General features: G+C 43.9%; 1 protein-coding gene across 2 annotated transcripts in view; it reads left to right on the top strand.

Annotated features, from left to right (window-relative positions):
- LOC311227408 (transcriptional regulator ATRX-like) overlaps positions 1 to 12,310 on the top strand; it is a 183,642-nt gene that overhangs the window by 61,431 nt on the left and 109,901 nt on the right. For both annotated transcript variants that reach the window (XM_084313034.1, XM_084313033.1), the window contains exon 12: positions 11,805 to 11,972. In XM_084313034.1, coding sequence (XP_084169160.1) covers positions 11,805 to 11,972 — 168 coding nt within the window. The remainder of the gene's footprint in view (positions 1 to 11,804; positions 11,973 to 12,310) is intronic.

Genomic DNA, 12,310 nt, shown 5'->3' with positions numbered 1-12,310 from the left:
AACAACCACCAAACGCACATAGCACACACATCCACATGCACACACTCACTTTAAACAAACACACTGTAGCACCCACTCCACACACTTTATAGCACACACCCACTTTAAACAAACACACTGTAGCACCCACTCCCCACACTTTATATTTATTGATGAAGGATTGCACTACAACTCGTACACCTTACTGTAAATTGTACCTAAATTGTACCTCATCCCATTTCTGCTTTGCACTATATAGTACTGTACATTAGTACACTGCATAGTATTGTATATTATATGGTAACTCAGAACATTGTACATATGTCTATACCGAACACTGTGACCTCATTTTCTTCTTCTAAAATTACATGCTATACTATGTTATTTGATACTATCTTGTCTAGCACAGTCTCTGGAGCGTAACAGTAAGAAGCATTTTGTATGAAAGTATTCTGTACTTCTGTATGACAACTATTAAAGAAACTTGAAACTTGAAACTAAAACGGAAAACCAGGCGTGGCGCTCAAAGTGTTAAACAAGTCAAGAAGAAACATCACAATAAATCAAGAACAAAACAAAAACACCAGGAAATCCAAAATAAATAAATGTAATTAATAGTGTTGTCACGATACTGGAATTTCGACTTCGATACGATACCTTGAAAAGTATCGATACTTCGATACCATTTTGATACCAAAAAAAAAATATCGAAATATATATACTATATATATATATATATATATATATATATATTAAAAAAAAAATAGCTTTTGTTGCTGGTTGATTCTCCTCAGCTTCTCTCTGGTACTATAAGAGAAGATGAATATAACACTTTTAAAACCCTTTGTTTATCTTTAGATCACACATTTATAAATAACTGTTCATCTCACTTCAATCATTTTTATTGCAGAACATGGTATTTTCTCAAGCAGACAGATGTAAACACTGTAATCTGTGTTGCATGTACCTGACAAACTGAACTGTTTGTATTACAGTTAGTAACAGTTTAGATTTTTATTTAGAGAGAGAGAGAGAGAGAGGGGCTATGCTCGGAGCATTTTAGTAACGTTACATTTTCAACAAGATTGCTGCTATTTAAACACTTCATGGAAACGGGGTAACGTTAACCTTATGTCGACTGTAGTATTGTATGACCTCGACATAACGTTTAAACGTTAACGTTACTCCGTTTCCATGCAGTAATTATAAAGGTGGGCAGCTAAGCTAACGGAGCTAACGGCTAGCAGTAGCTAACGTTAGCTGATAGCTGTAACGTTACAACGAATCAGCTGTTGATATTATGCGCCATCAGTAGACAACGTATCATGTATTAAACTAGAGTTAATGGTTTAATGCTTCAGTCACAGTGACGTTGAAAGAGCAGCTGTCACGAACCTCTTTCATTTCTTTATGGAGATCCGCGCTGGCACTGCTCTGTAACACCGCGTGCAAATAGCATTGGGGCATTTTTAGCTTGTCCTTCGTTGTTTACTTCAAACCCGAAGTACCTCCAAACAGCACTTCTGCTGTTTTCTTTATCCACAAGCACAAGTTGCGGAGGCTCTGCATTTGCCATCTTCAGCTAAAATGTCTGAAGACGGCTCTGTGAGGGGGAGGGCTGGACTCGGAGGAGGCGGAGGGGCAAGCGCGCTCTGAACAGCGTGTCAACAACTTGCTGTAGAACACTCGCCACCTGTCGGTATTTCGGGAAATGAGTATCGAAGCCGTTTTAAATATTCAGTATCGATATGTATCGATACTTCGATATTTTTGACAACACTAGTTGTAACTGAGGGGTACAATTCTCTGACTGTATTAAAGATTGTGATATATTAAACCACTACTAGTTATGTACTTTAACTACTGGCCATACAGTACATGAATATATATGGTGAACACCCACACAAGAATACGGCATTGACACAAAGTTCTATTTGGAGGGTATTTATTATTATTAAGCAACGTTAGGTTACAGATTGAGAATTAGGCTCGCGCTTGTATGGCGAAGAACACACGTAAAGTCAGTCAAGAGCGTAAGTCAATGAGAATAGTATGAATACTAGGATGGGTCTAAACTGACGCCACCTGTGGTATAGCAATTACATAGGGCACACTAGTACCAGCTGGAGACACTGGGGGGTTCCCTCCGGGTGTAAGGCCGGTAGGGGTAGAGGAATGTTCGGGTACAAAGTCTGGGTCAACGAGGAATAACGAGGCTCCAGATACAGGAGCCAGTGCATGTACTCCCTTGATCAGCAGACAAAGCAGCAGTTGTAATCCAAGTATGCTCGCCAGCATGGACGACAGCTAGCCAGCCTCTTCCTAGAGGCGGGCCAGAGTGATGATCCTCACGGGGGTAAATCCCAAACGACAGTGGGATCGACGGTTCTCTGCTCCAGCGGTCACGGTCCCAAAGCAATATAATCCAACCAGAAATGGTTCTGCAGTCGCCGGTGTAGGTTCTCCGGTGTACATATCCAACGGTTCTCGCCTAGGACTCCTCGGGTGGGGGCACGAATTTAGGCCGCCCAGCCTGGATAAGTGCACTAGCTATATACACGACGAACCGGTGGTAATGCTGGTCACTGAAGAACTGTAGCCGCACGATACACTATAAATGATCGACTATTACTTCACATTAGAATAAGTCGAACTCAACGTTACTGCGTTAAACTCTGACAACTCTGACTTTAGCAATCTATTCGCACGCGGTTCTCAATGCTCTATTTAGAGGCAAAGTGGCTCACTTCACTGCACGTTGTCTCGTGGTGAAGGCATCAAGGTTTTGGTAAGACTACTGCTGTTTACACCTGCGCCGTATTTATACGTAAGGTGAATTATCTAGTGCCAACCTCAGTTCTGTCTCGTATTACTGCGCAGACTCTGGACATGTTGAGACATGCCCGGAGTTGCCTTTGAACTTGCTGTTGGGGGCTTGGTCGTTGGCGCCTAGGGGTCGCTGTCCAATAGGAGAGCGAATATTACTCTGGTTTGTACACAGGTAAAGGGATATTCCGTGCATAGCTGTCAACATTGGGATTTCAAAATCCGTACAGGTTTTAGCCCCGCCCCTTCTCCTGGCCCGCCCCCTCAGCCCGCCCCCTCCCACCCGGCCCCGCCCCCTCCCAATGGAGCTGCCTCGTCGTTGCCATCTGCTGGTCAAAACCGGTATTATTTTGTTTTCCTACTGTGTAGAGTGTAAATGCTATAAAAATACAGTAAATTACCTTTTATCAAAATATTAACCATTAAATAAAGGTTGTAATCTGTAAATGCATTTGATTTTACTGTAATTTGACAGTATTTGGAAACCATAGATGCCAGACATTTAGTTTTCTTGCAGCTTTTTTTCTTACAGTCTACAGTCAGTGAATCCTAAATCTCCACTAGGCAACCACTTAGAACATGAAGAACATATTTAGTATAACAGCGAACAGATATAATAACTAATTGTAAGAATTATGTGTTTAAAACTGTTTTGAAACAGTTTGTACTCTCCACAGAAGAGAGGTGGGGGGGGGGGGGGTTGCATCTGAATAGAGCTGCGCCTTAGTTAGCAATCAATCAATGTATTACCAGTGTCTTTATACCTTCATCACTGTAGGCTACATATGGTAAATGGCTGCTTTTTTATATAGCGCTTTTATCCAAAGCGCTTTACAATTTGTTACTTACATATTACCCATTCACACACCGACGGCGGAAGCAACCATGCAAGGTGCCAACCTGCTCATCGGGAGCAATTAGGGGTTAAGTGTCTTGCTCAAGGACACATCGACACGCTGCCCAGGAGGAGCGGGAATCGAACCGGGAACCTCCGGATTGCCAGACGACTGCTCTACCTCCTGAGCCACTGTCGCCCCTATATTATATTAATACGACAACTCAAGAAGAATCAAGAGGTTTATTTGTCACATACAGTGAAATGCAGGTGGTCACGCCCGCATTGATTGTGCAAAATGCAAAAAAATATAGACACAGGATATGCATGATAAAAAAAGACATGCCATGTTCCTGAAAAAGCTATAAAAAATACCTATGGTCATTAATTTAGCAGTGGGAAATGGGAATATCATTTTTGGAACAGTGTGTGTATGTGTATTAAGTCTGTGTAGTATGTCTGTATTGAGCCGTACTGTATTGTACCCATTCTGCAATCTGTTAAATAAAGTTTTCATTCATTCTACAGAGAAAAATGAGATAGAAAAAAAGCCAATGCGATTTTGTGTTTTTCCTCAATATCTCTGCAATGCCTGCGAGTTACCAGTAACTGTATTTGTCATACCATGACAATTCACGACAACTTTTAAAACTGATCAATTTATTTATATGTATAAATCGCATTCAGGAAATTGGGCGTCAGTGAAAGCATGCTATCCGTGGAGGAATGGCAGGAGCAGGAGCAAACGGCTGTTAGTTTTCACCAACCATCACATTTACACATTCCTGCATTTGTATTGTTTTATCCACAGAAGATTTGCTAACCTTTTGTTCCAGAGACAAAAGCCACAGAGTGGGCAATCAAGAGACACTGGCTAAGTTGATTTGATGACACCCTCGGTCCGCGGCCGCCTCGGTGCATCATCTACTCTCTCCCCTGAGCTCTGAGCTCCGGTCGCGTCGCTGTCTTCTTCTGGTCGCGACGGTCTGACTTCCTGTGATAACGGTCCAATCTACACTGCTGCCACCTGTCGTCACGGAGGAGAATTGCACCCATTTTGTAAAAAAAAAATAATAATAATAAGTACAAAATACGTACCAATCCGTACGCCGTAAAGACGGCGTGCAGAGCTCGAAAAAACAGGAGAATCCCGGTCAAACCGTACACATTGACAGCTATGATTCCGTGTATATATACAAATAATATACAAGGGATATCAAACGATATACAAATATTATACAAGGGATCTCAAGCAATAAATATATATATTCGGTTTAATCTGACCCTTTGTAACACTAGTAATTAATACAGCACAGGTACACAACACACGCGAAGGTAAGGAAAAACTCACAAAAAACCTAGTAATAGGAAAAAAGCACCACAGGCAATCATGGCCATAGCCAGCTATGAGGTCACCGAGGTCCGGACCTCGGTAACTATTTGTAACTAAAAAAAAAATATTATTATTATTTAAAAAAATACATATATTTATTTTTTTATTTAATTTTTTTATAGAAATATCACTATATAAATGTACACTCGGGAGTTGAAAATGTCCGGTAATGTCTGATGTTTGGCAAAGGTACTCCCCCCTGCATCGCTACAGCACTATACATGGTCGCTTCTGCCCAGGCAGGGGACATGCAGGTGGCTTTGCTTTGAACTAACTTTACTTGTTCAAAGCATGCGCCAGCATAACAGCAGTGACTGACAAGCCTGCGCGTGGGCTGTTTGGTCAACGACCGGCCCATTTGGTACTGACTGACACTGGGCCGGCCGCCTCTATCCCTTCTACAACGGCGCTCAGGTTCCGGGTTCCTCTGATTGGCCATGACGCCCACGTGACCCTACGCTAGCCCGCCCCCTTCCTGCCGCGCCACGCTCGCCAGCTTCCGCAAGCGCCGCGCTCCTGCCGCGCCGCGCTCCCTCAGCTTCATTAAAAAAATATACCGTTAACTGGAATATGTTGTTTCTTTACACATATGTTGGATTATGTAATTGGTTTGTCATGACAAACCAATAAAAATCGTGGCCACAACAACACACAGTACTGGTGGAGGACCGGGGGACTCCGCGTCTCGGGGCGCCATGGGGAGAGGAGGCAGCCGGGGAGGCGGCCGGGGAGGTCGAGGGGGAAGACGGACGCCTGTCTGCAAGAAAGTGGACTACGACGACCACGAGAGTGAAGAGGAGGAGGACGACGCGGTCAGCTTGCGATCAGAGGAGGACGAGTACTGTGTGTTGTTGTGGCCACCGGTTAATTCGCGATTTTTTTATTGGAAACAACAACACAACAACACACAGTACTCGTCCTCCTCTGATCGCAAGCTGACCGCGTCGTCGTAGACCACGCAGAGCCCCCCGGTCCTCCACCACCACCAGTACTGTGTTGTGGCCACCGGTTAATTCGTGATTTTTATTGGTTTGTCATGACAAACCAATTACATAATCCAACATATGTGTAAAGAAACAACATATTCCAGTTAACGGTATATCAACATATTCCAGTTAACGGTATATATTTTGTAATGATTCGTATATTTTTTTAATGATTCGTTCGGCGTGGCAGGAGCTTGGCGCTTGCGGAAGCTGGCGAGCGCGGCGTGGCAGGAAGGGGGCGGGCTAGCGTAGGGTCACGTGGGCGTCGTGGCCAATCAGAGGAACCCGGAACCTGAGCGCCGTTGTAGAAGGGATAGAGGCGGGCCGGCCCAATAATCACATCTCTTACTAAGCCCCTCCCCCACTAGGCTGGGAACAGCGGCCCATTATGCTGCGGCCCAATCACATCTCTTAATAAGCCCCCCCCCCCCCCCCCCTCTCTCACCTGTTTCTCGTGTGAGAAGAACAGATGCGGAAACAGGAAAAAATGGAGAAACGGAACAAACGTAAAGGGGGTGCAGAGAAATTGCCGGCGGAAAAAATCCGAAAACTAGAGGTGGATGCTGAAAAATATAATAAAATCACAGACATGTTTGCTGCTTTAACGTCGTCATCCACAATAATAGTGCAGCAACAAGTTCAACAGCGTCAGGTAGCCAGCCAGGCAGAGACACAGGCAGCAGGGCTGAGGAGGGACAGTGAGCTGGAGGAGGAACCTGAGGTAGTTTGTGTGTGCCATCTCTGGACTGGCGATGTCGATAATAATATGAATCATAACGTTATTTGGTCAGCATCACGTTGGCTAAAATAAGCCCACGTTACTGTGAGTGACCGTCACATCTAAGCTGATCAGCACTACTAATGAGACGCTGCCCCCTAGTTGCCGGCGGTAATCTTTGTTTGCGTCAAACTCTCCAAACAAACAAGCACACCATTGATTTAATTGCCATATAAATCACACATACAAAGATCTAACTATTACTCCTCTCTGAGCATGAATATAAAACAAACAGGTGAGCTATTAACTGTGTAAACCTTATGCAATATTCATCATTGATATTTGGATACTTGAAATCTGTATGAACTGAGTAGTTAGTACCAAATGAAATAAAATGGAACAGCTCCATGCATTAATTGAATAAAAACTATTTGCTCATTACCAGTATGGTATTGTTTAAATTGTACAGCTTTTTGCACATCTTTGTCGGGGAATTCCAACAATTCTGGACCTGAATGTACCAGTTCATTGTAATCATCTCTCTCTCTCCTTATGTCTAGTCAAGCCAGAAATGGACCTCCCTCTAAACCCTGGCTGGGTGGTGTCCGACCGATTATAGTGGGCCGGTCTGGGCCAAAAAAAATGTATGGACCTCCCTAATTTCTAAACCCTGGCTATGGCCCTGCAGGCAATGTGGAGGGGAGAAACCTTAGAAGGGCCGTTCCAAGGGGGGATCTCCCTTCTTAGATGTCGGTGATAGTTACTAGTGTTGCTATAAAACAGGCGAAACAGTTGGTAAGCATGTACATATACGTGTAATGAAACACAAATAAGTACATGCAATAGCAACTGGGGTACCTAAGAACATTTTGAAAGATTGAAAATAGAGCTGATGACGGATCCATTTGAGGTATGGGGAGAGGATTGCATCCTCCCGGCCATCATCACAGGACGTCCACCACTCCGGTCATAACCACGAGACATCCACTCACAGGGAGATGGGGACAGGCGTTAGACAGTTTGCGTGTTTGTGATGGGCGGACATAGCAATAGATACATGTAGTAAGCATTATGTGAATAGAATATATACATGTAGTAAGCATATATGTGAATAGAATATAAGTACTTAACCCAGCAATGAACTCAACGTCTAAACCACAGGCATGGTTTAGACCAGGGGTCTCAAACTCGCGGCCCGCGGGCCAATTGCGGCCCGCTGGATGATATTTTGCGGCCCCCTACTTGACATCAAAGTTTAGTGTTAGTGCGGCCCGTGCGCAACTTGTTGCCAAGTCGTTGCGCGAGTTGGGCGTTTTATTTATTTGATCACTTGTAGGCTACCATAGCGCAGGCTCATGGCAGCAACGTTGGTAAACGTGATTCCGGAGTGATACCAAGTGGAAGGAAATATATCCTGTCATCAGTGCGTATAGCAGGTATCCTCGAAATTCTCCGCTATCTCCTCTGCAAGCTCCTGTCCGGCTGCACTGCTCCAACTGCCTGTGTCTGTCTACTGCTTTGGTCCAATCATATTCAGCGTCCCGTCAGCATCCCCCCCCCCCCACCCACAGTCTGCGAATCAGAGGCAGAGTAGGGCGGGTCTTCACGGAATGCGTGTTGTCTCTTTCAACGGGTCGGAGTCAGAGCGAGAGTTGACAGCGCATTTACAGGTAGTCTAATCTGCAGGTACTGTAGCGAGTAGCATAGTTTTGCCAGCAGGCAGCTAGTAGAAAAATATGGCATGTTCAAAGATGGCCAGTAAAATAAAAGTCAACAGTGAAAATCGCTGCAATTCAAAGGTGAATGGACTGAAAAATATGCGTTCATCCTCCCTCCAACCAGCACAATGTGCCAAGAAACGGTAGCTCTTGTGAAGAGTGGCAATTTGAAACGCCAATACGAAACAAAACAGTTATTTTGATGCAACCTTTCAGCACTAAGAACCACAAAAATAAATGGAATGAAATCATCATATCAAGCTGCAAGCAGAATTATTGTTAAAGTTATGTCACAACGATAAAAAGCAACCAAGTGCTCACTCAGTGGCATGGGTGTTGGCTAAACACAAGAAGCAATTATCTGATGCATAAATAATAAAATAATGTATGACTGAAGTGATGGGGACCATGTTTGAAGGCAAACAAAAGCAAATCCTCCTCAGATAGCACAGCAACCAGAATAACTGAAATACTGGCTGATGATTTCATTAAACAGCTTTGTGATAGAATAAAAAAAAATGCACAGTGCATTTCCATAGCTGTGGATGAGTCCACTGACACCACTGAGAATGCTCAGTTGCTGGTGTTTGTGAGGTTTTATGATGAGGCAAAGGGGTAGTTTGTTGATGTATTAATACATTTTTGGAATACTTGAAACCCTTTTTTTGTGGAATATTTGATGCAGCCCAGCCTCACCCAGACTCTACCTCCAGCGGCCCCCAGGTAAATTGAGTTTGAGACCCCTGGTTTAGACGTTGTAGGTCGGAAAGAAGACCGTATGAAGCTGATCCATGACCTCAATGGTGCACATAACCAATGTGGGGGTAGAACAGTCACTGCACTGCTATTGTACGTCTTTATTAACCAGTTACTCTGGGCTGGTTATCCTCTGGGACAGGGCTGGTTATCCTCTGGGACAGGGCTGGCTATCCTCCTCTGGGACAGGGCTGGCTATCCTCTGGGACAGGGCTGGTTATCCTCTGGGATGGGGCTGGTTATCCTCCTCTGGGACAGGGCTGGTTATCCTCTGGGACAGGGCTGGCTATCCTCTGGGACAGGGCTAGTTATCCTCTGGGACAGGGCTGGTTATCCTCTGGGACAGGGCTGGTTATCCTCTGGGACAGGGCTGGTTATCCTCTGGGACAGGGCTGGTTATCCTCTGGGACAGGGCTGGTTATCCTCTGGGACAGGGCTTGTTATCCTCTGGGACAGGGCTGGCTATCCTCTGGGACAGGGCTGGTTATCCTCTGGGACAGGGCTGGCTATCCTCTGGGACAGGGCTGGTTATCCTCTGGGACAGGGCTGGTTATCCTCCTCTGGGACAGGGCTGGTTATCCTCCTCTGGGACAGGGCTGGTTATCCTCTGGGACAGGGCTGGTTATCCTCCTCTGGGACAGGGCTGGTTATCCTCTGGGACAGGGCTGGTTATCCTCTGGGACAGGGCTGGTTATCCTCTGGGACAGGGCTTGTTATCCTCTGGGACAGGGCTGATTAGGGCTGGTTATCCTCTGGGACAGGGCTTGTTATCCTCTGGGACAGGGCTGGTTATCCTCTGGGACAGGGCTGGTTATCCTCTGGGACAGGGCTTGTTATCCTCTGGGACAGGGCTTGTTATCCTCTGGGACAGGGCTTGTTATCCTCTGGGATAGGGCTGGTTATCCTCTGGGACAGGGCTTGTTATCCTCTGGGACAGGGCTTGTTATCCTCTGGGACAGGGCTTGTTATCCTCTGGGACAGGGCTTGTTATCCTCTGGGATAGGGCTGGTTATCCTCTGGGATAGGGCTGGTTATCCTCTGGGACAGGGCTGTGCGATATGGACAAAATATTATATCGTGATATGGGAAATGTAATATCTCTAACGATAGGATATAGTAGGATACAGTAGGATATAGTAGGTTTTCTGTAAATTCAATAAAACATTGGTCTATACAAAATAACCACATACTTAATGACTACTTTTTGATAATCCTGATAATCCATACAAATGAAAGGCATGCACACACAACATGAGGCAGGTGCAGATAATGCTCTGTGTTTGCTTGAAAAGTCAAGATATTTATATTGCTGCGTGCAGTGAGATGAGGTGCGCATGATTTCTATCACAGGCCAGCTGTTCTGTTCTGAGGGTTGCTGGGAGTTTCCTTCTTTGTCACGCTCCCCTGACGGTTGGGAAGTAAAATACTAACGTAAAGGAATTCTGCTGCTTTTTTGCAACAATAGCGATTAAAAACGATAAAGGAAAATATCTACAGAAATGTCTGTATTGGTATATTGCGTGCTGTATTCTGGTATATTGCGTGCTGTATTCTGGTATATTGTGTGCTGTATTCTGGTATATTGCGTGCTGTATTCTGGTATATTGCGTGCTGTATTCTGGTATATTGTGTGCTGTATTTTGGTATATTGCGTGCTGTATTCTGGTATATTGCGTGCTGTATTCTGGTATATTGCTGTATTCTGGTATATTGCATGCTGTATTCTGGTATATTGCGTGCTGTATTCTGGTATATTGCATGCTGTATTCTGGTATATTGCGTGCTGTATTCTGGTATATTGTGTGCTGTATTCTGATATATTGTGTACTGTATTCGGGTATATTGCGTGCTGTATTCTGGTATATTGTGTACTGTATTCTATTCTGGTATATTGTGTGCTGTATTCTGATATATTGCGTGCTGTATTCTGGTATATTGCGTGCTGTATGTGTATTCTGGTATATTGCGTGCTGTGTTCTGGTAATGTTGTGTGCTGTATTCTGATATATTGTGTGCTGTATTCTGATATATTGCATGCTGTATTCTGGTATATTGCGTGCTGTGTTCTGGTATGTTGTGTACTGTATTCTGGTATATTGTGTGCTGTATTCTGGTATATTGCGTGCTGTGTTCTGGTATGTTGTGTACTGTATTCTGGTATATTGCGTGCTGTATTCTGGTATATTGCGTGCTGTATTCTGGTATATTGCGTGCTGTATTCTGGTATATTGCGTGCTGTATTCTGGTATATTGCGTGCTGTATTCTGGTATATTGCGTGCTGTATTCTGATATATTGCGTGCTGTATTCTGGTATATTGCGTGCTGTATTCTGGTATATTGCGTGCTGTATTCTGGTATATTGCGTGCTGTATTCTGGTATATTGCGTGCTGTATTCTGGTATATTGCGTGCTGTATTCTGATATATTGCGTGCTGTATTCTGGTATATTGCGTGCTGTATTCTGGTATATTGCGTGCTGTATTCTGTATTCTGGTATATTGCGTGCTGTATTCTGGTATATTGCGTGCTGTGTTCTGGTATATTGCGTGCTGTGTTCTGGTATGTTGTGTGCTAATGACATTTCTACCGCAGGGGAAGACTCAACCTCCGCTTCCGAATCAAACGGCAAATCTAAAAAAAAAAAAAATAACCGGAGACACCATCTGCTCCGCCACAAGCTCACGCTGGACACGGTGACGTCGACGGACAAACCCTGCGACGGAGAGAAGGAAGACGTCAAGAGAAGACAGAGGAGCCAAGGTGTGTATTCAGGCTGGAGGTCATATGGCGAAATGTATTATATATCGCAATGTTTTTCTTAGTGTAGATGATATAGTGGTATTTGGTCTTTTGTATCATTTTCCAGTACAATTTAACAATGTGATATGACATCTTTTGTATGTGTTCATCTTGCAATTTATTTGGCATGGTGCTATTTCATTAAACCTTTTAATACTGCTGCAAGGAATACTTTTTTGATTAACTTAAAAATATACAGTATGTATATATATTATTATTATTGTTTTTTTTTTTAACGTATGTATATATTGTGGACGACGGTATATAAAAAATCCATATTTTTGCATACTTTTTTTGCG

The sequence above is a fragment of the Notolepis coatsorum genome (assembly GCF_963971535.1).
Source record: "Notolepis coatsorum genome assembly, chromosome: 1".
Taxonomy (NCBI): domain Eukaryota; kingdom Metazoa; phylum Chordata; class Actinopteri; order Aulopiformes; family Paralepididae; genus Notolepis; species Notolepis coatsorum.
The sequence above is the reverse complement of the archived record's forward strand: the minus strand, read 5'-3'. Positions and strand labels throughout refer to the sequence as shown.